At 36.5% G+C, this 25,528-nt stretch overlaps 2 protein-coding genes and 2 long non-coding RNA genes across 5 annotated transcripts; 1 reads left to right on the plus strand and 3 right to left on the minus strand.

The window, feature by feature from the left end:
- Positions 1-7,077: 7,077 nt before the first annotated feature.
- LOC145964322 (uncharacterized) lies at positions 7,078-9,111 on the plus strand. 2 transcript variants are annotated; one of them, XR_014436411.1, is made up of 3 exons: positions 7,078-7,321; positions 8,285-8,459; positions 8,568-9,111. It is a non-coding gene; the product is annotated as an uncharacterized LOC145964322 (long non-coding RNA). The 2 variants fall into 2 exon arrangements; XR_014436412.1 differs by having other exon boundaries at positions 8,709-9,111.
- An 8,162-nt stretch (positions 9,112-17,273) lies between these two features.
- Positions 17,274-21,973, minus strand: LOC145963970 (uncharacterized). Its single transcript, XM_083086330.1, has 3 exons — positions 19,663-21,973; positions 17,553-17,617; positions 17,274-17,441 (listed from the first exon to the last, which is right to left on the minus strand). The coding sequence occupies exons 1-3, from the start codon at positions 21,971-21,973 to the stop codon at positions 17,274-17,276; spliced, it is 2,544 nt and encodes an 847-aa protein (XP_082942456.1).
- A 1,456-nt stretch (positions 21,974-23,429) lies between these two features.
- On the minus strand, positions 23,430-24,049 carry LOC145964320 (uncharacterized). Its single transcript, XR_014436409.1, has 3 exons — positions 23,992-24,049; positions 23,844-23,919; positions 23,430-23,726 (listed from the first exon to the last, which is right to left on the minus strand). It is a non-coding gene; the product is annotated as an uncharacterized LOC145964320 (long non-coding RNA).
- Positions 24,050-24,090: 41 nt separating this feature from the next.
- Positions 24,091-24,834, minus strand: LOC145963971 (uncharacterized). Its single transcript, XM_083086332.1, has 5 exons — positions 24,809-24,834; positions 24,754-24,767; positions 24,572-24,655; positions 24,250-24,464; positions 24,091-24,195 (listed from the first exon to the last, which is right to left on the minus strand). Exons 1-5 carry the CDS (start codon positions 24,832-24,834, stop codon positions 24,091-24,093), a joined length of 444 nt encoding a protein of 147 aa, XP_082942458.1.
- Between the last annotated feature and the right edge of the window lie 694 nt (positions 24,835-25,528).

Raw genomic sequence — 25,528 nt, forward strand, 5'->3', positions numbered from 1 at the left:
GTTGAATCTACGAATTTAGTTGCGACTGGAGGATACAATATTTGATAATAATAATAAAATTAAATAATAATAATAAAATTAAATAATAATGAATAATGAGTTTGCGTGTGCGTGTATATATTATAGGAAATGGGAGAATTGTGTACAAATTTGTTTGGTTATGAGGAGAGGTGGAGGATCAGGAATCTTCAAATCGAATTGGAAGGGGTGGAAGGGGGAACCTCCTCCAAAGGGCTTGGATAGGAACACCTAAGGGGAGGTGATAATCCGGAAGGTACCAAGGGATGATGGAATTGGAAGAGCCGGTGGTTAAATAATTGAATACTTCTTCGTGGTCCACTGGACCTGGGCCCACGCAGAATGCTCCTTCTGATATGGGGAAATCGAGGAGAGGGAGATAGAAAGTAATTCAACGGATCGGGCTCGATGGGTTCAGGTGTTTCGTGAAGGTGAGGGAGTTCTGCGGGATTAGGCGAGGGCTCCTAGTTCCGCGAATCTTCGTCTAAATCAGGGAGATCTCTCGCGAAATCTTCGAGAGCCTCGCCAATTTCGAAAGAATTTGAGTGATCGTGGACTGAAAGGGAGGGAGGATCGGAGTCGAGGATGATGACAGGTATGGGAGGAGTACGCTCTCGGACAGGAAGGGAGGGGGAACGAGGGGGTTCGGGAGAGGAGACAGGAGAATAACTAGGAGAGGGGAGTGTGTCTTGTGGATCGTGATTTTGTGAATTGTCGCTATTATTACTAAAATTATTGGACGTCGAAGGGCAGTCCGCTATATTATTTCTTTCTATGCCATTATTTGAACTTTGGTTTTCAGTAAGGGGGATGGTTTTCTTAGTCGATTGCTCTTTAAGCGCCCGATTCCAACGATTCCGGCGCCGCAACGCTGCCCGCCGTTTACCGTGGCGCGACACTAATAATAATTTAACGCTGAATGAGGGATAGTTTGAAGGATAGTCGTTAAATTAATTACTATTAACTCTACTACCGTTGTCATTGGGAAAAGATGCTTAAACCTTAGGTGAGATAGTAACCCGTTTCGAAAGATTTGCCTTTTGCTTCTAGGTTTAAATTGATTTTAATTTGTTGGTTATCGGTAATGGAATAATAGAAGGGACAGTTAAGTAATAAATAAAAGGAAATAAAGGAAAATAACAATGTTTGTAAATGCTTTTAAAGAAAAATTTCAAATCGAGGAGAACTCAATCAGGACTCAGTTCTCGGGAATTCAAACTGGATTAGGAATCGTTTGCGAACCGCCTTGCGGAGATTCTAGGCAAACTGGGAATCGTTCGCGAACTGCCTTGCAGAGATTCTAGGCGAACTGGAAATCGTTCGCGAACCGCCTTGCAGAGATTCTAGGAGAACGGGGGATCGTTCGTTCGCGAACTGCCTTGCGGAGATTCTAGGCGAACTGGAAATCGTTCGCGAACCGCCTTGCAGATATTTTAGGAGAACGGGAGATCGTTCGTTCGCGAATCGCCTTCCGGAGATTCTAGCCGAACGGGGAATTGTTCGCGAACCGCCTTCCGGAGATTCTAGCCGAACGGGGAATTGTTCGCGAACCGCCTTGCGGAGATTTTGGGCGAACTGGGAATCGTTCGCGAACCGCCTTGCGGAGATTCTAGGCGAACAGGGAATCGTTCGCGAACCGTCTTGCGGAGATTTTAGGCGAACGGGGAATCGTTCGCGAACCGCCTTCCGGAGATTCTAGCCGAACGGGGAATTGTTCGCGAACCGCCTTGCGGAGATTTTGGGCGAACTGGGAATCGTTCGCGAACCGCCTTGCGGAGATTCTAGGCGAACAGGGAATCGTTCGCGAACCGTCTTGCGGAGATTTTAGGCGAACGGGGAATCGTTCGCGAACCGCCTTCCGGAGATTCTAGCCGAACGGGGAATTGTTCGCGAACCGCCTTGCGGAGATTCTGGACGAACTGAGAATCGTTCGCGAACCGCCCTGCGGAGATTCTGGGCGAACTGGGAATCGTTCGCGAACCGCCTTGCGGAGATTCTAGGCGAACGAGGAAGAATGAGGAAGGTGATTAGAAAGAGGAATGAGACAAGGAGTAATTAAATGATTATTAAATTGTCGAAATTTATTTCCCAGAAATGGATTTGATAATTTCTTTAATATATTTATCGATTAAAGTAGTAATTAAAGATTAATTGGTCAAAGATCATTCCCAATGACAATCAGCTAACAAGTGGGAGAGGGGAGAAGAGAAAATTAAATCGGACTTACTATTTATAGCGAGCATTGAAATACTAAATCAAGTAGAACGGAGCTTGAACCCCGGTTGCAGAGTAGGCTGGTCCCGCAGTTGGAGAACGGATGGGTCGATTCAGTCGTATTAGCACCTCACTCACACTTCACGTGTTCAGTCAATTGATTAGCGAAAATTTGGTTGATGTCGAACTGCCGTACTTTTCGTTTAATACAGCGGAATTGCTGAAAAAAATTGTGTATTGTCGGAAAATTTTGCGTACGGAACTGTGTCTCGCGTCTTGCGCTCGAGTTTTTAAAGTTATTGCTTCTCCTCTTTTCTGGATAGTGGGAATCCCTTTTGAACGAATGAAATAATTTCAATTACTCCCTTTTTAAGGGCAAGGAGGATTTTGGGAGGAGAGGCTGATTTTGGGAGCATTTCTAAGATTTTTAATAGGTTGGGCCTTTTGGCTCGAGACTTGGCTCTATCCAGCAGAGAGTGGGAGCTAGCTGACAAGTTTATGACTCGCGAAAGTCTTCTCGCGTTTCGGCACTTAAGGGTGGCCTGTCGAAATTGTTTAATTTCTCTTCTTTTTGATAGCCTGCTTAGATACTGCAGACCTTTTGTTTCAATAGAAGGGTTTTCGATTTCGTAGCTTCACGTGTGGAGCGCTATAGCATATCAACTCGTAAGAATTTTTTTATTGCGGCTCCGATTGCGAATTTTGTTTAGAAATTCTAAGTTGCGACGACTGGCCATCCTTAGCTCTAGCTTTTCTTATTTATTTATTGCTTTGAATCTCTTGGTTTCAGATATCCGCTACAAGGATTAGATATACATATGTTTATCGTTGGCGATTCCTAAGAAGGATCGCATTGTTTCTTGAGTTTCGAACGGTTCTGACGGACGTGCCAACTGTAAACATATGCGACAGTTCGATTTTATGACAGCCTTTATTTAAATGCGGTTATCGTATAGTTTTTTGTACGGTTTCGAAGAAAGAAAAGAATCGCGACGTCCACCGGATGTAACAGATGGATTCAGTATAAAGCAGTATATTACAAAATTCAATTTCCTACTCAACCCAATTTAATATTTATTATATAAGTTTATATAAGTTAAAGCTTTTATATATATAATGGATTTTACATATTTTCATAAAAATAGATACTTCAACCTACACCAATTATAGGAAATAAATTCCTTTCTTATATTTTAAAATCGCAACAACTGAATTCGATTTTAAAATATATTATTTTAAAACGTTTTATTGTAAAATATGTTTGGTAACTAAATGCTTTTTTAATGAAAAATACTATTATTATGCATAAAATTTTTATTTAATTTTATATTATATTTATTGCTTCATTCAATTTGTGCCTATAACTTTTTTTAATTTAGCTGTCGTACTTATTTTGTAATAACCCACACAGCACATTATACTAAAAGATAACGAAAAGATGTCTTTTTTAAGTTATTTTTTCGACAAAACAAAAAAATGTCTATACCCAAACAGCACCAAGTCGACTGTTAGTTGACTGTCAGTCGGCAGAAAAAGTCTACAGTCGACTTCAAAGTCAGACTGACTGTTAACTTAAAGTCGACTAACAGCCGACAAATGAGTCGACTATAGTCGACTGTCAGTCAGCTAATAAGTCGACTTAGAAGTCAACTTTATGGCGATTATAAGTAAATTTTCAGTCAATTTAATATCATGTCCATTAACTACTAAATTTTTATTTTTATGTCAATTCTCAAAAACTTGATCGATTTAATGTTCTGTATATAGATATATATATGATGGAATTAAAAAAAAATAACCATCTGCGGTTAATTACATAAAGTTCTGAAGCTCTTTACAAAAGCTAGAGGAGATGCGACTGTAATAGTCCGCTCTCTTTGACCGATAAACCGTGATTTGTGGCCGTGTGCCGCGGCCTTATATTACTGTCTTAGATGAATTCCACTTTTGAGTTAGGCGTTTTCCTTTTCGCCACCTAGCGGCGAGGCGTGAAGCTCGTGGAACTATATGAATATTTCTATTTATCCATTGGATATCTTTGGTAGCTACTTAATGAATATACACTCACACACAAAGAAACCAGGCCACTAAATTTTAGCAAAATTTTTTAACATCTTTCAATAGCAACAAATCAGCAAAAAAATCACCGTATTAATATGAAATAAAACTCAAATTAAACAGTCCTCTTAAAAACTAAAAAAACAAAATTTGAGTTACAAAAAATGTTTTACTAATGACGAATGCTGAAAATAAACTTTAAATAGAAAACAAATTCTTTTTGAAACTGCTGCATTGCTCAGGAAAATCGGCTCCCTGATATAAATACTTTAATTATATAATATTGTTACATATAATACAATTAAAGAATAATGAAATTAAATTAATCAAGTCTTTGAAAATGCCTAATTTAATTGAAAATGCTTAATTTAATAGACTTTTCGCTTTGTCGAAAGGCGACTTTTAATATTCTGAAAATGGTCGACTTTAAGTCGATTCATAGTCGATAGTTAAAGTCGACAATAAACTGTACTATAAATAGTTGACTAAATGTCGACTTAAAGAGACGACTTCAAGTTGACTAAAAAATGTCGACTATCAGTCGGCAAATAGCCATTTATGCTGTGTGGGTAAAGACATCTTTTCGTTTTGTCGAAAAAGATGACATAAAAAAGACATAATAGTATGTGGCATATGTTTCTTCGCTTGCCGCTACGCGGTGAGTCACTCTTAACTTATCTCGTATTTAATATTTATCACGAAATGTATATAAAGAATTAGTAATTAATATAAGATCTGACGCATATTTTTGCCTTTTACAAGCAGTAATGCCAGAAAGAGGATACTGCTCACACGTATCAATCAGAGAGAGCGACATATACATGTGCTACGCAGAATGATTGTATGCGTGTGAGCCGCATCCTTTTCCTGACATTACTGTTTATCAGTTTAATTTCTGACATTACTGTTTATCAGTTTATTTTCTTCCAGAGAAAGATAGGGATGTATGTGGGAGGAGGTCGGACGTGTTTTTACGCCCATTTGATCAACGAGCGACAGAATCCATCGGTGGCAACGGCATTGACGCATATCCTGTGGAGAGAGCATTCACACATTTTTCAGCCTAACGAATAATTGCTAGAAAACAATATTTGCAGACTAGAAAAATATGTGAGGCGCAAGTGGCTGGATCGGGAATCGAACCCGAGTCTTTCGCTTTCCGGGCAACTGCTCTAGACCACTGAGCTATCCAGACCTCACACCTAATGCTGCTTTTTAACACAGTGATATGCGACTCCAGAGCGATGTTGGTATCAATATTATATTAAACATATAATATTGATTCTAGCATATTTTAAATTGAATTTAAAATAATTTATTTAATCTGGATTCCTTGTTTGGATTCAGAATATTAAACAGATTATTAAAAATTAGGCGGATAAATGGGAGAAAGTAGTACATTTATTGCGTATATTGAAGTATTCCTATTACCGAGTGTCGATAATCTATGTAGAATGAATCAAGTCATCCTTTAGTCATCATATGGACAAAACTAAAAAGTCACTCAATTCGGGTCATGAGACGACTTTTAGTCATCTTTCCGTCAACTTAACGATGTCAGTAAAAGATGTCTGTGACAAAAATATGTCCAGTTTTAGTAATACTTTTAGACGACTTGGTGCTGTGTGGGCCCATACAACACGAATGACTATTTGACGTCTGATAGTCGACATTTTTTAGTCAACTTGAAATCGTCTTTTTAAGTCGACATTTAGTCAACTATTTCTAATACGGTTTATTGTCGACTTTAATTATCGACTATGAATCGACTTAAGGTCGACCATTTTTAGAAAATTAAAAGTCGCCTTTCGGCAAAGCGAAAAGTCGATTAAATTAGGCATTTTCAATTAAATTAGGCATTTTCAAAGCTTCGTTGAGTTAATTTCATTATTCTTTAATTGTATTATATGTAACAATATTATATAATTAAAATATTTACACCAAGGAGCCGATTTTTCTGAGCAATGCAGCAGTTTAAAAAAGAATTTATTTTTTATTTTTCAAAGTCTATCTTCAGTATTCATCATTTTGTAAAACATTTTTTGTAACTCAAATTTTTTTTTATTTTTTAAGAGGACTGTTTAATTTGAGCTTTATTTCATATTAATACGGTGATTTTTTGCTGATTTGTTGCTATTGAAAGATGTTAAAAAATTTTGCTAAAATTTAGTGGCCCATTTTTTTATGTGTGAGTGTATATTCATTAAGTAGCTACCAAAGATATCCAATGGATAAATAGAAATATTCATATAGTTCCACGAGCTTGACGCCTCGCCGCTAGGTGACGAAAAGGAAAACGCCTAACCCGAAAGTGGAATTCATCTAACAATAAGACAGTAATATAAGGCCGCGACACAGGTCGCACGAGTGACGGCTTATCGGTCAAAGAGCGTTATTATAGCTGCATCTCCTCTAGCTTTTGCAAGGAACTCCAGAGCTTCATGTAATTAAAGTATACCGCAGACGGTTAATTTTTTTTTTAATTCCATCATATATGTATCTATCCACACAGCACATTATACTAAAAGATAACGAAAAGATGTCTTTTTTAAGTTATCTTTTCGACAAAACGAAAAGATGTCTATAAAGACATCTTTTCGCATTGTCGAAAAAGATGACATAAAAAAGACATAATAGTATGTGGCATCCCACACATTCTACTAAATGGAAACGAAAAATTGTCTTTCTTAAGTTATCTTTTCGACAAAGCGAAAAGATATCCATAAAGACAACATAAAAAGGACATCTTATCGTCATCTTTTTTTAGTTGCTTTTCCGGTAAAGCAAAAAATGTGTGTTAAAAATCTTTCCGACCAATTACAAAAAGTTATTATTTTATATTATTAATTTATTATTTATATTTTGCATCAAAACTCATATCTCGTTCGAAAAAATAAAATCATATCATGCTGATAAAGTAGAATCCGTTCGTAGCCCGTGAACCAATTAACCTCTTCAAATTGCGAGTTGCGAGTTACGAGTCGCTGTGCTCAACCTCTTTGTGTCCGACTCTGTGAGAAGAAAGCACGAGGTAAGAGGAATAGAATTTTAATTTAATATAATCTTCTTTTTTACATGTATAATTATGTACAAATATTACATAATAAGTAAATAAAAATGTGATTTCATACATTTGTTATAATATTTCTTACTCAAATTGATTAATTTTTCGTAAAATTAGATATTTTAAAGTTTGAGGTTATTTTGGAAAGAAAAATTTCTTATTAAATTATTTGATAAACATTACATAAAAAAATATATTGATCAATATTTGCTAGATTTCAATTTACTGTAATAATGTTAATCAAGCTTAATTCTGAAATTTTTACTTGCTCATTACAAGTTCATTAACAGAATCTTTATGATTGCATTACTTATTATATTTTAAACTTTAATACTTTTCTTAATTTTTTATATTTGTATTTTAGAGTCTTAATATTTCTTATCGTTTTTTCTAAATTATGTCATAGATATCTTTCCATTACAAATTCTGCTTATCTCTACGCAGCTAGTATATATGCTGTTACATCGCTTTGCATTTTTGTTTTTATACATGACGACCTTCTCTTTTGACACGATTAAAGGAACAATACATTTACTTCCAGTTACTATTATTTCCTTATGATATATTTTTCAAATAAATTAATGAATTATAGTTTATAAGATTATATATATATATAAGTTAAATTCTAAGTCTGATTAAAATTAAAGAACAATACTCGAAAAAAGGTTTGCTAGATTTCAACTAAACTTATAATAACGTAAATCAAGTCTAATTTTCAAGTTTTTATTTGCACATTATTTAGAAATTTATTAGCAGTAATTTTTTTATGATTGCTCTACTTATTATATTTTAAATTTAATTCTTTTGATTGCTAATCTTGATTGTTAATCTTCTTGATTGCTAATCTTGATTGTTTATATTTTCATGATAGTTTATATTTGTTTTATAGATGTATTCTAAAGCTTATCATTTCTTATTATTTTTTTCTAGATTATGTCATAGACATCTTTCCGTTACAAGTTCTGCTTCTCTCTACGCAGCAATATATGCTGATACTTTACTGTGCATTGTACTTTGTATTCGTGGTCCTGTATGCGTCTTTCTTCTTCTGCTCAGTTAAGGGACAACAATAATACAGTTGAAGGAACAATACAATTATTTCGAGGTAAGTTTTTTCTCTTATATAATATATTTCTCAAATGAATCAATAAATTATTGATTGTAAAGTATTTTATGTTTGTCTAACTTTTTTAATTTGTAAAATTGTTGGTAGCGTACACATGGGAAGGTCAACGTAAAACAGAAGGAATTAAAAACACGGCTTTTGCGAATATTATCATAATTGCATAAATTTATTTAATACAACTAATTTTTGAAATATGTTTGTTTTATAATAAAAATTTTTTACTATTAGGCACTATTTCAAACATAAATAGTTCATCGAGTTATTACGGCTTAAAAAATAAATTTGCAGAATGGCTACGAAGAGCGGGAGATAGATACAGATACCATCAAAAAAAATTATGTCATACATAATACTTTTGTCATGACTTTGGCGAGTACCAAAATTAAAAAAACTCACTTTAAATGTTTAAAGTTTATAAATGTTTAAGTTTAAAGTTTATAAAGTTTATAATTTATAGGTCAAGTTGAATGTATATAATTTTCTTTTTTATGTAATGCTCGACTTTTCATTAGACATTTTATTATCAGTTACTCATTAGACATTTTATTAATCAGTTACTCTTACATTATGCGCTGTTATGTAGCACGAGGAATACCTCTATAAATATATTTAATAAATTCTGTAAATATTATATTTGTATATTTTATTATAACCTATAATTAAGAACACATACCGAAAAGTAAGTCTTAGAAATGACTAATAAATATCTAAAAGAGATCTTTAAAGCAACTAAAAAGATGTCTAAAAGAAGTCTTAAAGACTACTAAAGGATGTTCATGAATAGCCACGTTTTAGTTATCTTATGGACAGACTAATATGTCACTGAAAGCGGGTCATGAGACTGCTTTTAGTCTACTTTCCGTCGACTTAACGATATCACTAAAAGATGTCTGTGACAAAAATATGTCCAGTTTTAGTAGTACATTTAGACGACTTGGTGCTGTATGGGTATATACAGAACATTAAATCGATCAAGTTTTCTGAGAAATAACATTAAAACAAAAATTTAGTAGTTAATGACATGACATTGACTGAAAATTGACTGAAAATTGACTTATAACCGCCATAAAGTTGACTTCTAATTGTAAATCGACTTATTAGCTGACTGACAGTCGACTATAGTCGAGTCATTTGTCGGCTGTTAGTCGACTTTAAGTTGACATTCAGTCTGACTTTGAAGTCGACTTTAGACTTGTTTGGGTATCCAAACAGCACCAAGTCGACTGTTAGTTGACTGTCAGTCGGCAGAAAAAGTCTAAAGTTGACTTCAAAGTCAGACTGAATGTCAACTTAAAGTCGACTAACAGCCGACAAATGACTCGACTATAGTCGACTGTCAGTCAGCTAATAAGTCGACTTAGAAGTCAACTTTATGGCGATTATAAGTAAATTTTCAGTCAATTTAATATCATGTCATTAACTACTAAATTTTTATTTTAATGTCATTTCTCAAAAACTTGATCGATTTAATGTTCTGTATATAGATATATATATGATGGAATTAAAAAAAAATAACCATCTGCGGTTAATTACATAAAGTTCTGAAGCTCTTTACAAAAGCTAGAGGAGATGCGACTGTAATAGTCCGCTCTCTTTGACCGATAAACCGTGATTTGTGGCCGTGTGCCGCGGCCTTATATTACTGTCTTAGATGAATTCCACTTTTGAGTTAGGCGTTTTCCTTTTCGCCACCTAGCGGCGAGGCGTGAAGCTCGTGGAACTATATGAATGTTTCTATTTATCCATTGGATATCTTTGGTAGCTACTTAATGAATATACACTCACACATAAAAAAATGGGCCACTAAATTTTAGCAAAATTTTTTAACATTTTTCAATAGCAACAAATCAGCAAAAAATCACCGTATTAATATGAAATAAAACTCAAATTAAACAGTCCTCTTAAAAACTAAAAAAACAAAATTTGAGTTACAAAAAATGTTTTACAAAATGACAAATGCTGAAGATAGACTTTGAAAAATAGAAAACAAATTCTTTTTTTAACTGCTGCATTGCTCAAGAAAATCGGCTCCCTGGTACAAATACTTTAATTATATAATATTATCCACACACAGCACCAAGTCGTCTAAAAATATTACTAAAACTGGACATATTTTTGTCATAGACATCTTTTACTGACATCGTTAAGTTGACGGAAAGATGGCTGAAAGTCGTCTCATGACCTGAATTGAGTGACTTTTTGGTCTTGTCCATATGATGACTAAAAGATGACTTGATTCATTCTATACAGGGTGATTCAAAATAACTCCTGTGTCCCTGAAATGACATATTCTTGAATCAATTCTAAGACGATTTTTCCTTCGGCAAAATTTCATCCGAAGCTTAGTTTTTAAATTATTAAAGGAAGTAGTTAACGTATGACGGGTCGAATACAAGAGGCAGGCAAGGGTGGCGCGATTCACCGTCAGACGCGGGAGCTTACGCGGGGCGCCTGCTGCGATCAGCTGATCGCTATACACATACAGACACACATGCGAACACATACATTGTCTCTCTGTCTGTCTGTCTGTCTCTCTCTCTCTCTCTCTCTCTCTCTCTCTCTCTCTCTCTCTCTCTCTCTCTCTCATTCGCTCACTCACCTGTAATTTTTTTTTTTTTTTTACGAGAGAGGGGAAAATGCATTTTATGCATACCCACCGGTCGATCCAGTGAGTTATGTGGGACTCGAGTACCAAGTCGAATTACCAACTCGATACTCCCTACCCACTAAAAACCCCTCTCTTTTCACGAATTTCCTTTGACACACTGTCCCTCTGACTTCCCGAGATCTGTTTTCACATAACGTCAAAAAATAGTTATTATTACCTTGTTCGATGACTTTTGATGTATTGCTGTAATTGCTTGAAGGAGAAATGAATTTTCCGATAGATCGTACGTTCTCAAATTTTACGTAGATATCACGTTGCAAAAGACAAGAAATCCACACTAAATTATTAACTGAAAGTTTTTCTTCTTTCATGAACTGTATTCTTTTATAAACTTTAACGTAATCACATTTATTTACTCACTCGATGAGACGAGAAATTTACTAATGACTCTATCACTAATCACTATTAATCACTGTCGAATAATAACTGTTGGCGATTAAAAATCACTCGATGAAAGAAACACGCGCGGACACGTTACTACACGACACGACGACGCGACAATGCGACGATAATTACTCGGCGACTGCAAGCAGTTTTTTGTCATGGTAGGTTGCGGTAGGTTAAGGTACTACTGGCGCTATCGAACGCGATCATGTGTTCGATTGAAGAATGCGGTAAACATAATAAACATTTAACATATTAATATTATTATTATCATGAATGTGTGTGATATCCATACATCGTATGATATCTATTTAAAAATTAATTAGATTAAATAAGTGTTTTTAAAATATTTATTACTTTTACTATTATCATATAAAATATTAATATTAAATATTTATTTAAGATAATAGTAAAAGTAATAAATATTTTAAAAACACTTATTTAATCTAATTAATTTTTAAATAGATATCATACGATGTATGGATATCACACACATTCATGATAATAATAATATTAATATGTTAAATGTTTATTATGTTTAACGCATTCTTCAATCGAACACATGATCGCGTTCGATAGCGCCAGTAGTACCTTAACCTACCGCAACCTACCATGACAAAAAACTGCTTGCAGTCGCCGAATAATTATCGTCGCATTGTCGCGTCGTCGCGTCGTGTAGTAACGTGTTCGCGCGTGTTTCTTTCATTCGAGTGATTTTTAATCGTCAACAGTTATTATTCGACAGTGATTAATAGTGATCAGTGATAGAGTCATTAGTAAATTTCTCATCTCATCGAGTGAGTAAATAAATGTGATTACGTTAAAGTTTATAAAAGAATACAGTTCATGAAAGAAGAAAAACTTTCAGTTAATAATTTAGTGTGGATTTCTTGTCTTTTGCAACGTGATATCTACGTAAAATTTGAGAACGTACGATCTATCGGAAAATTCATTTCTCCTTCAAGCAATTACAGCAATACATCAAAAGTCATCGAACAAGGTAATAATAACTATTTTTTGACGTTATGTGAAAACAGATCTCGGGAAGTCAGAGGGACAGTGTGTCAAAGGAAATTCGTGAAAAGAGAGGGGTTTTTAGTGGGTAGGGAGTATCGAGTTGGTAATTCGACTTGGTACTCGAGTCCCACATAACTCACTGGATCGACCGGTGGGTATGCATAAAATGCATTTTCCCCTCTCTCGTAAAAAAAAAAAAAAAAATTACAGGTGAGTGAGCGAATGAGAGAGAGAGAGAGAGAGAGAGAGAGAGAGAGAGAGAGAGAGAGAGAGAGAGAGAGAGAGAGAGAGAGAGAGAGACAGACAGACAGACAGACAGACAGACAGACAGACAGACAGACTGACAGACAGACAGACAGACAGACAGAGAGAGAATGTATGTGTTCGCATGTGTGTCTGTATGTGTATAGCGACCAGCTGTTCGCAGCAGGCGCCCCGCGTAAGCACCCGCGTCTGACGGTGAATCGCGCCACCCTTGTCTGCCTCTTGTATTCGACCCGTCATACGTTAACTACTTCCTTTAATAATTCAAAAACTAAGCTTCGGACGAAATTTTGCCGAAGGAAAAATCGTCTTAGAATTGATTCAAGAATATGTCATTTCAGGGACACAGGGGTTATTTTGAATCACCCTGTATACATAGATTATCAACATTCGGTAATAGGAATACTTCAATGCACGCAATAAACAGACTATTTCTCCCATTTATTCGCCTAATTTCTAATAATCTATTTAATATTCTGAATCCCAACAAGGAATCCAGATTATTAAATAAATTATTTTAAATTCAATTTGTCAGATATTCAACTGATAAACAGTAATGTCAGGAAAAGGATGCGGCTCACACGCATACAATCACTCTGCGTAGCACATGTATATGTGGCTCTCTTTGATTGATACGTGTGAGCAGTATCCTCTTTCTGGCATTACTGCTCGTACAGGCAAAAATATGCTTCAGATCTTATATTAATTACTAATTCTTTATATACATTTCGTGATAAATATTAAATACGAGATAAGTTAAGAGTGGCTCGCCGCGTAGCGGTAAGCGAAGAAACACATGCCACATACTATTATGTCTTTTTTATGTCATCTTCTTCGACAAAGCGAAAAGATGTCTTTATAGACATCTTTTCGTTTTGTCGAAAAGATAACTTAAAAAAGATATCTTTTCGTTATCTTTTAGTACAATGCACTGTGTGGGTTGTTATATATAATACAATTAAAGAATAATGAAATTAAATCAACCAAGTCTTTGAAAATGCCTAATTTCATTGAAAATGCCTAATTTAACCGACTTTTCGCTTTGCCGAAAGGCGACTTTTAATTTTCTGAAAATGATCGACCTTAAGTCGACTCATAGTTAAAGTCGACAATAAACCGTACTAGAAATAATTAACTAAACGTCGACTTAAAAAGACGACTTCAAGTTGACTAAAAAATGTCGACTATCAGTCGGCAAATAGCCATTCGTGCTGTGTGGATAAACATTGCTTGAGATAATCGGTCAGAATTATCTTAAAACAATTACATAATTATGGAATCTTTTGAAACATCATGCATCATTGCCGTTGCACTTCTCAGTATATATTATTATTTTACATCAAACTTCGATTTTTGGAAGTCACATGGTTTGCGATCCACTACCAGAATTCGGTAATTATAAAGAAAAATTCTGTGCCTAATTATTTGATGGAAATATATAATGAGTATACAGATAAATTCATGATTGGAATATTTTCTAACGGGACACTAATTCTTATCGTAAAAGATTTAATTAAATCCAGATTTTCTTATCACAGATTTTACCGATACAGGATTTCACGTAAATGTTCGAACGTACAAATATATATAGGGTGAGTTTTACTGCTTGTGTCAATCTTTTTATCATGCAGGAGATTACTGACTGCATAATAAATTGATCCGTACATAAATGTCAATTATATGGATCAACCGTATCGAAGGCCCGAATATAATGTGTATAATAATAATAATAATACTAAATATGTAGCTTTAATAATAATAATAGTAATAAATCCATACTACATAATTTCAGCTTTTAATTTGTTTTTATATTCGGGCCTTCGATACGGTCGATCCAAATAATTGACATTTATGTACCGATCAATTTATTATGTAGTCGGTAATCTCCCACATGATAAAAAGATTGACACAAGTAATAAAACTCACCCTGTATATACAGGGTCACTTAAAACCGGCCACCCGAATAACTCCTACAATTTTAGTAATAGGAAAAAATATTTGAAATAAAAATTGTTTGTTATGGAGGGGGACGTCATGCTATGGTGAACATTTTTTCCCAGATGGAAGCACGTAGGAGATTTGAAGATCATCGTCATTTTTTTAAATGGAACCATGTATTTTTGAACATCTACAATTGTAGTCCTTTTCAAGACAATTTTAGTGGTCATCAAGTATTTAAGATCATGGACATAAAAAAAAATTGAAAAATTAAAATTTATCGTAAATGTTTCCCAAACAGAATACTCGTAGTTTTATTCATTGAATCAAATTGAAATATTATTATTAATACATTAATTATTGTCTGACCGTGATCTGGGTTACCTCATATGCTACAGTTCAAAATGGTGATCGCCTACAACAAGACACTGTCTAAAACGTTCACCTACAGACTGTGTTACACGTTTAACTCTTTCAGGGACGATTTTTTCACTAAAAAAAACTCACAAATACAAAAATTTTTTTATTGAAACAAATGAAAAAAACATGGTTTACAAAGTTAAATATTACTAAAAACAACAAATTAAAGATATTTTGTAAAAAAAAACTTTATAATAATTACAATAAAGGGAGGTTCAAATTTTGAACCAAAGTACATCACTGGAAAAAATAAAAATTTATTATTTTCTATGGAAGGTCTGGAAACATTGTTTTGTTTTTCTCAAACAAAGCGCAACTTTGCAGACACTGCATTCCCAATTGGTGCGAACATCAGCTTTCTTTGTGCTACATATATTACATCTCCTTCGACTAGTTCGTACTGGCTGATAGGTACTCTCTGTCAGTCTAACTGTCTTCAGGACATAACCCAAACAGCACAAGATATCCTCAGGATGATCCTGAATATATCCTAAATATCTTCGGGATATACGCGAGATTTATTCAGGATATGGTATAAAGCCGAACAGCTCAGGATATTTTTTGGATCTCTTAAGGGAGTCCTGCGGATATCCTTTTGTGTTCCTCATTGTATCTCAAATTAGTTCAGAAAATATGTGATTGATACTATATATATGTTATTTGAAGGATTAATTTAGATTATATTTATATCCAGCATATGTTTTCAGGATTATTTAAGAAGAAATTTAAAAAATTATATATGCGTTGCATATACCCACACAGCACGAATGGCTATTTGCCGACTGATAGCCTACATTTTTTAGTCAATTTGAAGTCGTCTTTTTAAGTCGACGTTAATTATTGTGGCCTGTTTTCTTGTTGTGAGCGTATATTCACCAAGTACCTACCAAAGATATCTAATGGATAAATAGAAATATTCATATAGTTCCACGAGCTTGACGCCTTGCCGCTAGATGGCGAAAAGAAAAACGCCTAACTCGAAAGTGGGATTCATCTAAGACAGTAATGTAAGGTCGCGACACAAGTCCCACGAATCACTGCTTATCGGTCAGCGCTATTATAGTCGCATCTCTAGTTTTTACAAGGAGCTCCAAAGCTCCATGTAATTAACCGCAGACGGTTAATTTTTTTTAATTCCATCATATATGTATCTATATACAGAACATTAAATCGATAAAATTTTTAAGAAATGACATTAAATAAAAATTTAGTAGTTAATGACATGACATTGACTGAAAATTGACTGAAAATTGACTTATAATCGCCATAAAGTTGACTTCTAAGTCGACTTATTAGCTGACTGACAGTGGACTATAGTCGAGTCATTTGTCGGCTGTTAGTCGATTTTAAGTTGACATTCGATCTGACTTTGAAGTCGACTTTAGACTTTTTCTGCCGACTGACAGTCAACTAACAGTCGACTTGGTGCTGTTTGGGTACAAACATATATTCGGCATATAAACTGCCAGATCAAGCAACGTGATATAAAATATGGGAAAAAATATGCTGGATATAACCTAAATTAGTGCTAGAATTTACTTGCAACTTTCGGCTAGATTTCTTGGTTTATGCCTATTGTTCCCCTTTTATCGCTCGCACCGCTCGTAACTAAGGTGCGCTCAAGAACGTGCGCGTCATAAATGTATATGTTCTGTAACAATTTAAAATATTTGTGTTTTAAACGTAATTAATGATAGAGTAATTATTTTTATTATTAATAAACAATAAAGAGAACTTAGATAGATAGATTGCCACATTACATTTGTGACGCGCACGTTCCTGAGCGCTCCTTAGTTACGAGCGACCGGCGGGGCGGTCGCTAATGCGCGAGCGGTAGGAGGGGAACAGTAGGCGTAAACTAAGAAATCTGGCCGAAAGTTGCATGTAAATCCCAGCACTGACCTAAATTAATCCTGAAAGTAGCATATAAAGCACCTCAACGATATATTCTAGATCAATTTAGGATGTATTGTAGACATTTCAAGAGTTATAAGATTTCCTATGGACATCCTGCAAATATCTTTAGGACTTTGAAATAGAATCTCCTGAGGATATATCTAGGCTTTATGTGAGGCGCTCATTTACTATTCCTCAGGACATCCTCAGGATATCTTCCTATATCTATGCAGGATGTCCTTAGGTGATCCAAAAGACGTCCGTGTGCTGTTTGGGTGAATATCCTCGGGATATACGCAGGATTTATTTAGGATATGATATAAATCCATACAGCTCAGGATATTTTTTGAATCTCTTAAGGGAGTCCTGCGTGGCTATAAGAGATATTTTAAGGATATCTTTTTATGCTCCTCATTGCATCCCAAATTAGTTCAGAAAATATTGGTCAAACAAACGCTTCAAAACATCCAGAGCGTCTCTCCGACCATAGTCTTTAGACTGCCATACTTGTGGATGGAAGGTGTGCCTGGCTTATCAGATTCATTGTGTGCTTAACATGATTTTAATATTATTAGTGTTTACTAATAGTTCAAATTGATATAAGACAAAGGCTTAGGACCGCGGCGTAGGATGACGGTACGGAATGACAAATCAAATAAATAATTCAAAGACAGACCTCGAATGTTAATGAGCAAATTTAATAAAGAAAAAATGTTTGTCAAAAAAAATTTTTCAAATGATAAAAAGCTGATGGACAAACGCACGTTTCGATCTTCTACAGATCCTTCTCAATGTCGAAAAAAAAAATTTTACAAAGGTAAACGCTGTAGCCTAAAGAAGGTCAGAAGAACCTTAAGAACAAAAATTGTTTAAAAAACGCAGAACAATGATCGATATTAAACTCGGTCAAAAACGCATATATAAGAAAAAATTAATAAAATGTACAAAATTGAAAGGCTATAAAATGCTGTAAAAAGAGCACAGTTCACCTCGCTATCGAACTTCAAAACGCTAAAAAAATCGGAGATAGAAAGCGTCTGGATTTAATCCTCGATGAATCCGTCCGAAAATAAAAATTAAAAGTTGTCCAAAGAAATAAAAGTCGTAGCAATAAAATTGAAAGATATGGTCCAATGATGTAAAAATGGAAGTCTCTCTAAGTCCAATCTCTCAAGACGCGCCGAAGAGATAAATTTGAATCTAACGGATAACGAAGTAGCAGCCTGTAAAAAGAAAGAGCACAAAGAGCAAGCACAATCGAAACAACACTTTATGCCAAAAATAACATAAAACTTCTCAACAATTTAAAAATTTTTTGAAACAATAATCCATATAGATGATAATTTAGATAAAAATGTAAATCGCAGTAGTAGATATGGGCCACTATGGTGCGTCAAAACAAACCCCCACCACTCGGCCCCTGGCGCCGTGGGCGTGGCCGGGTGAAGTGGAGGGAGGCGTTCTGATTGGTGGAAACAATACCCCACCTTCCGAAGTCTCGATTTTGATTGGCTTGCACCATAGTGGCCCAGCGTTTGATTGGCTTGCACCATAGTGACCCAGCATTTGATTGGCTTGCACCATAGTGGTCCAGAGCTGTGATTGGTCGGCGCCACCTATGTCGGGGATTTATTAAATTTTTATTTCCCTACCTCCACGGTACTAGACTCGAAGAAGCAATCCTCCTCCCACTCCATCTCAGGTCCACCTGTATAGGGACCCTCCAACAACTCAAATTCCCGTTACCTAGCCCTTAGTCTCGCTACGTCTTGGCAGAACGAACCCCCCACCTACCGACTTACGGGGTAACCGGTATATATGTCTCGAGGAAACAATCCTTACCTTCCCACTCTGTCTCGGGGCCCACTATGGAATATCGAAATAAGTCTCTCCGCTCGAACGGTACATGACGCGCTTTATCGAAAAAGACAAAGTCTCAGCATGGGACAATAATTATAATTAGACTACATTGCACTACAGAGGATTCTGATAATGGAAAATTAAAAAGATGAACATGCGGATGATTGAACGCGAGGGGAGCTGTTATAAAGGAAGAAGGGAAAAGCTAAAAGTATTAAACATGAATTAAGATAAAAAATTTTCACATTTATTAATATTTTTTTCAAAACCAGACATTTTTTATAAAATATTTTGCTTATTATTATTATACAAAAATATATACAAAGAAGAATTATATTTATATTGTTATAAATTTTACATTTTTCTTATGCTACTTACAATATTTATAATTCTATTTTTCAAAATAAAATCAGAAAATGCACGACTGTTTAAAAAAAAAAAAGAAAAAGACACACAAGAAATAAGAATACTGTTATACCCTCGCATATCCATATGGTAGCGAATATTTGTTATTGATAAATCTACGCTTTACTAATACCGGCACGCATATTTTTGTTTTACTTCGCGTAACAATTTCATGAAACGCCGTACGTCGAATTGCATTAAAGCGTAGATTTATCGAAATTTCACTATTTTCTTCTTCGTTTTCTTGTGTTTCTTTTTCTCTCGCTAATAGTAACTTTTTTATAGCATTAAAATTAATTCGCCGCGAGTTCTCGTAATTGAGAGTAATACCCTTAACTTTACAAGTTTCGTGAGTATTACCCTCCGGTGTTCGCACGATGTATGCGTAAAATTTCGGGCCCCCGGACACGAACGCCTCTATATAGCTACCACGCCCGTAGCTTTCGAGTTCGTCCGTCATGTCGCCTAGAAAATTTCCCGTGGGCGGCACGTATTCGTTCAAATCACCTGTGCTTATAAAAATACACGAATCTGTATCATAATATAGTACACGACGATCTAAACGTTCTAGGTACTCATACAATTTTAAACGCGCTAGAGCTGTCATATACGCAGGTATCACGACATTTGTTATCGGCGAGAGAACGAGAGCCTCTTGTCGCAGTCGCCACGAAACATACATCACCTCGTCATTCACGGGTAATATATCGGTTATCTCGTATTCGACGCTTGCTAATAATGTCGCGAAACGCTGTTGCGTTTTTACGATTTCCGTAGTCGGCAAATTGGATCGTTGGCCGAATTTTCCCCAGAATGAATTTAAGCACAGTTTCGCAACCGAGCGTAAACCGGGATTTCGCGCGATGTTTCGTTTATCAAGAGCGATACCCTCGGTTTTTTCATATTCCCTCAAGTATCGCTCTTTTGCCTCATCGTCGTTTTCCCCGCATTCGCCCGGCCAACCACTGGCTTCCTGTTTAAGCTGTAAAAATGTATTAATATATTCGGCGAACAATCCACCTTGGCGCGACGTACGATCGTATAGGCTAACTTTATATTGCCAAATTTCGCTTACCGACGTTACGAGATAACCTTTTTCGACGGCTTTGCGTAATTCGCAGGTTACCCAGGTACCCTCGAATTCACGCTCGCTATCATTATGTGTGCACGGTGTCTGAGAAAATGTTTCGCAGCAACTACGACATAACGCGAAGAGTAATTTTCCTCGTACGCGATGCGGAAGTACGGGGTGAAATAAATCGCGAGGAGGGAGTACTCTACAGCGTATGAGACCCTCGATCAAGTCAAAATTATAATTCGGCGACCTTCCGACCAACGTGCTATATTCTTCGCCGACGTAAATTTCCGGATGACCGATCGGAAAAGCGCCCGTCTTCAATACATATGGGTATAAAGAGCATACGTCGACGTAGCGTATTTTCTCCATACCTGTGACTTCGTATTGAGTTGCGATATTTCCCGTACGCCCACCGAAAAACGCGTCGCGAGGATCGAGCGGCGGTGTTTCTACCATCGGATGGTTCGCGAGAAAATCATACATTACGCGATTGTCGCTCATTTCTTGGTTGAAGGCGCACTCCCATTTTTCCGACACTATGTATCCCCACTGACGAAGTCGCCATGAAACAGCGAGAGTTCGTTCATATCGTGAATTTAATGTATCTCCGCGATCCTCCCCCGACGAAAGCGCTTTTTCGCGATTTACAGGGAAACATGATGGACATCCGTGCCAAAAGCAACCGTGAAATTGCAACACGTGACGCTGCGTCCTTCCCGCAACAGACGTTTCGAAGTAACCATCGACGAGCATACCCTCGATCGTGCGATATTCCCGTGCACGCCCCGCGTGATTTATACGACGGGCGAGTTCGCGCTCCTTCCATATCAGCCATTGCAAGGCTTTACGCGAATGATTGCTCGCGCGTCTGTATCCCCCCGTAGGAATGATGCCTATCGTATCGGCTTGCAAAAAGTTTTTCCGGAAAACCGTCATGCAAGTCGAAGCAATAGTTGTACATTCCTCGAACGGACATACATTTCCGCGATCTAGGAAAATTTTTCTAAACGCTAAGCACGCTCGTCGAAGAATATCAACATCGTTACGGCAATAGCGCACTATTTCGCGTTGGAAATCGAACACGATATTTTTTTCCCTCATTTCGGTATGCCATGTGAGAAAGCGTTCGCGCTCTTGCGATTTCATGCTATCCGGAGAATAATATTGTACATCGGGTAACGGTCCGATGTACGTTTGATTTTCGATAGTATTAAATAAATGCGGAAAAATGCCTTTATCCTCAGTGTCCTTTAGCCCGAAAGCCTTAGGTAATTCGGATAAGCGCATCGGCATATAATTAACGCTATCGATGAATTTTATATGTCCCGCGGTTAAAAGAATAATTTTTGTGCCGTTTAAAATTACTTTCGGTTCAATATCTCTACAATTTTCCACGATATATTTCAAAATAAATTGAACGTCGAACGCTTTCGCATTATGCGCTATACAAATTATGTGCTTAAAATATTTTACCGGACGCGTAACGAAATCTACAAACTGTTTAACCGGATCGCGATGAAATACGAACTCTCGCACTCCGCACCAACGACACCGCACGGACATGTTATTTTCCCCCGCACATGCTTCGCAAATCTGTTGCGCGATGCATAGTGTCGGAATATGCTTTTTTATATTTACCGTTCCTTCGACCGTCTCGTCCTGTCGCGTTTCGAAATCGTAAAATACGAAAGCCACACGTCCCTTTCCGCGTTCATATGCACGTTCGTTCTTTTCCACGTTATCACATATGCTCCGTGCTTCTTCTTCTCGCGCGCTAGATATATGATAATTACCTCATCCGGTACCATCGTTGACGTGGATGGTCCGGCGGAGGAAATATCGCCACGACGACGAAGAGGTTGCATATAACACAAATGATTGCGTGGCTGTTGTGAACGGCATAATTTGCAATAAGAAACGCCGCATTCGTGTTTTAAATTCGATTTAACGATACGCCCGCAACTATCGCAAAATCGCACGATGCTACAAACATTAGCGCGTGTTCTACCGTCGTACGATTTCTCGTTACGATGACGCTCGAAACATCTTGCACCGTAAAATAGCCGATTGCACGCGTCGCATTTTATTTCGGCGTAAGTGGAATCGCACGGTGGTGCGGATAAGCATCGCGGGCATTTATTTAAGCACCGGTGACTATTGGGTCTATCGTTTCGGAAGCCTACATTACACGCTACGCAATAATCGCGAGTACCAGCGGCGGCTTTTAAATTTAAAATAGGATTATAATGTCGCGAATCCTCGTAATACATGATATTTAATCGCCGCGAGGACTCGCGTCCGAGAGAAGCGAGTATTTCGGCACCGTCATACATCGGTTTTTCGCCGCGACCGAAAGTATTAAAATTATACACAATAATCGCGATATTGTCGGCGGCGAAATAACGCTGGAAACGTTCGATTTCACGAATTCCACAACCCTCTTCCGGTATTGCGACACCGGCATTTCTCGTTAATTGCAATGCACATTCGCGTTGTAACGAAGAATGCTGATATCTTATCGCGTTCCATTTCTCATGCAGCTCACCCGTACGGATATTACCGCGCTCGCTATAAGTTTGAGCTACTACGAGAGCTCGAGAGAAGCACAGGTTATCGGAATTATTAATTTCGACTATCGAACGTTTCGCGATATCCCCCCGTGTTAACGTGACGCGACTGCGACCCGAAGGCATCGAGACATTATAAACCCGTATGTTAAATTGATCGGCGATATCGAGACCACCGACGCTCTGTGCTAACGAACTCACAAGTTTCCAAATGTCCTCGTAACTCAAATCACGCGCCGGACGAAAAGATATACCCGCAGGACCATGCGATAAATTCGGCGAATCAAACGATAATCCTACGTAATCGCCCGGTTCACATGAATTTAACGCATACGCGTGAATTTCGCGAAACGCGTTTTCTAACGAGTGATATATATCGTTGCCTTCAGTCAACGGACGTATCGCGAAACTCGCTTCTCTATCGATTACCCGGAATCTTCTAAATTGTCGCGCATTTTCCGATATTAAATTTACAAAATTAAAATTATTATTTCCGACCTGTTGGTGAAGTTGTTGCTGCTGCTGCTGATGTTGCTGTTGTTGTTGCTGTTGTTGTTGTTGCTGTTGCTGCTGGTACTCATGCTCCTCCTCCTCGTCCTCTTCACCCTCCTCGGTCTCGGATGAAATATTTTCCGAGCGGGGTAACTCGGCTACCTCCCCCTCAGTCTCATCCTCTTCCGCTTCTTCTTCCTCATTGGTGTGGGAGAGCGCTGAATTTTGTTGGCCGTCAACACCACCTCCGTATTGTACTGTTTAAAATCCGTATAAATTATAAATACTATTTTTGTTATTTTTATTATTTTAATATTTTTATACTCGAATGTAATCCGTACTATAAATATTATAATACAACGAAATAATCTCACCTTTTTAGCAATATTTGTTGTTTTTTATTCCGCTACTAATATTCTGGGGAATAGCTAATCCCCCAGCGACGAGTTTCTAAAGAAAAATTAAGAATTTGGATTAAATTCGAGCATAAAAATATATCGAGAAATAAATTATTAAAGTTACCTTCTCTGGAGGGAGCGTATATATTTTCCTCTTCTTCTTCATCCCACTCTTCTTCCTCTCTCATAGTCTCTTCTTCTTCTTCTTCTTCTTCCAGCACTATCACTTCTTCCTCTTCCTGCACTTCTTCTTCTTCTTCTCCACTCTCTTCTGGCTCTTCTTCGTTAATCTCCACTCTCTCGCGCTCCTCCATCTCTCGCGAAAATTCTAATAATATTTTAAGATTCGAATATTTAATATTATAGAAACAAAATTTAAAACAGTTCTAAAATTATTTTTATATTCGAATTTTCGTTTTAGCCTATTTTTTACATAATCATCATCTTTACCCGGCGAGAACACTTCGCTATCAGGGCTACTGATTGCATATGTGATGTCGTCAGCGTTCATGTTTTCCTCGTCGTCGTCGTCGTCGTCGTCGTCGTCAAGAACGACAACGGGAATCGCCGGATTTTCCTCGAGTAATCGCGGTCTTCCTGAAATGTAGAATATTTTTTATTAGTATTGATTATTTTTTTTTATTACTACCGAACATTCTATCCGAGAAAAATTAGCACTCGTTTTCATTACGTGCAAAACTTACGCGAAGAACCTGCCTCGGGTTCTTCCTCTGCGCGGCGTCTACCTGAAGGTCGCACTATCGCTGTTCTCGCGAGATTATTGTTTCCTGTGATTAATTAGTAATTAAATATTTAACTTTATAATCGCGATTTTTCGTATTTTTTCTTTGAAAGCAAAAATAAATAAAATAAGTAAAATAATTACCCGTCGACTGGATCCTACTGTAGTTTTGAAGTAGGTAGGTTATATGTCCACCTACATCTTCCTCTTCTTCATATTTTTCATCTTCGCTCAAGGCTCTTCGTGTACTAATTATTTCGCCGGCAATATTTAGTAATTTCGCGTCGCCGCCGAAATGCCCCAATTTATATAAAATTGCAAGCAATGTATCGGAGCAGGCACACGCGAAATTCGAAAATACGCTGTAATTATGTTCACTTGTTTCCGTTAATTTGGAAATGTACACTCGGCAACCAAAATGCCTTAACACCTGAATTTGCTCGTGTCAAGGCATATTCGGACGACGTACTTCCACTCTATTATAATTGTGCGTCATGACTATTTAATATCTGGCAACGATGTTTCAAAGCGATTTTACGCAAAATTCAAACTAATGTGTGACATATCTGAAAAAGTGGTTATATGTCAAATATGTCAAAATGTATATGGTTAGAAAGTAAGTAATGCACATTAATTATATAAAATATTAAAATAAAATACATTAAATATATAAAAAATATAAAGCGTGATATGAATTACACATATTAATGCCAGTTTTTATTGTGTGTCACAGATTTGAGGACGAGCGACTGGTGTTCAAATATAAAAACTTGCCAGAAATAAAATACAAAAAAGAAAGGGGAAAAGGAAGAGAAAAAGTATAATGAAAATATGATAAATATATATATTTTTTTGAAATTATTATTTGTATTTGTATACAATAATAAATAAATATAAATTAACAAGTAAATGTTTTTAT

The sequence above is a fragment of the Camponotus vicinus genome, unplaced genomic scaffold, assembly GCF_025532165.1.
Source record: "Camponotus vicinus isolate PSW18456_S1 unplaced genomic scaffold, iyCamVici1.0 SCAF_13, whole genome shotgun sequence".
NCBI lineage: Eukaryota > Metazoa > Arthropoda > Insecta > Hymenoptera > Formicidae > Camponotus > Camponotus vicinus.

What these genes read in the sequence shown, in the direction of transcription:
- LOC145963970 (XM_083086330.1), bottom strand. Translation starts at nt 21,973, where the DNA reads ATGTCCGTGCGGTGTCGTTGGTGCGGAGTGCGAGAGTTCGTATTTCAT. An exon ending in CGAAACTTGTAAAGTTAAGG is followed by an intron (nt 17,618 to 19,662) that starts GTATTACTCTCA and finishes AATCATGTTAAG; the next exon opens with CACACAATGAATCTGATAAG. An exon ending in ATGGCAGTCTAAAGACTATG is followed by an intron (nt 17,442 to 17,552) that starts GTCGGAGAGACG and finishes TATCTCTTATAG; the next exon opens with CCACGCAGGACTCCCTTAAG.
- LOC145963971 (XM_083086332.1), bottom strand. Translation starts at nt 24,834, where the DNA reads ATGAAAAATATGAAGAAGAGGAAGAT. An exon ending in ACCCGAGGCAGGTTCTTCGC is followed by an intron (nt 24,465 to 24,571) that starts GTAAGTTTTGCA and finishes TCTACATTTCAG; the next exon opens with GAAGACCGCGATTACTCGAG. An exon ending in ATAAAAATAATTTTAGAACT is followed by an intron (nt 24,196 to 24,249) that starts GTTTTAAATTTT and finishes AAATATTATTAG; the next exon opens with AATTTTCGCGAGAGATGGAG.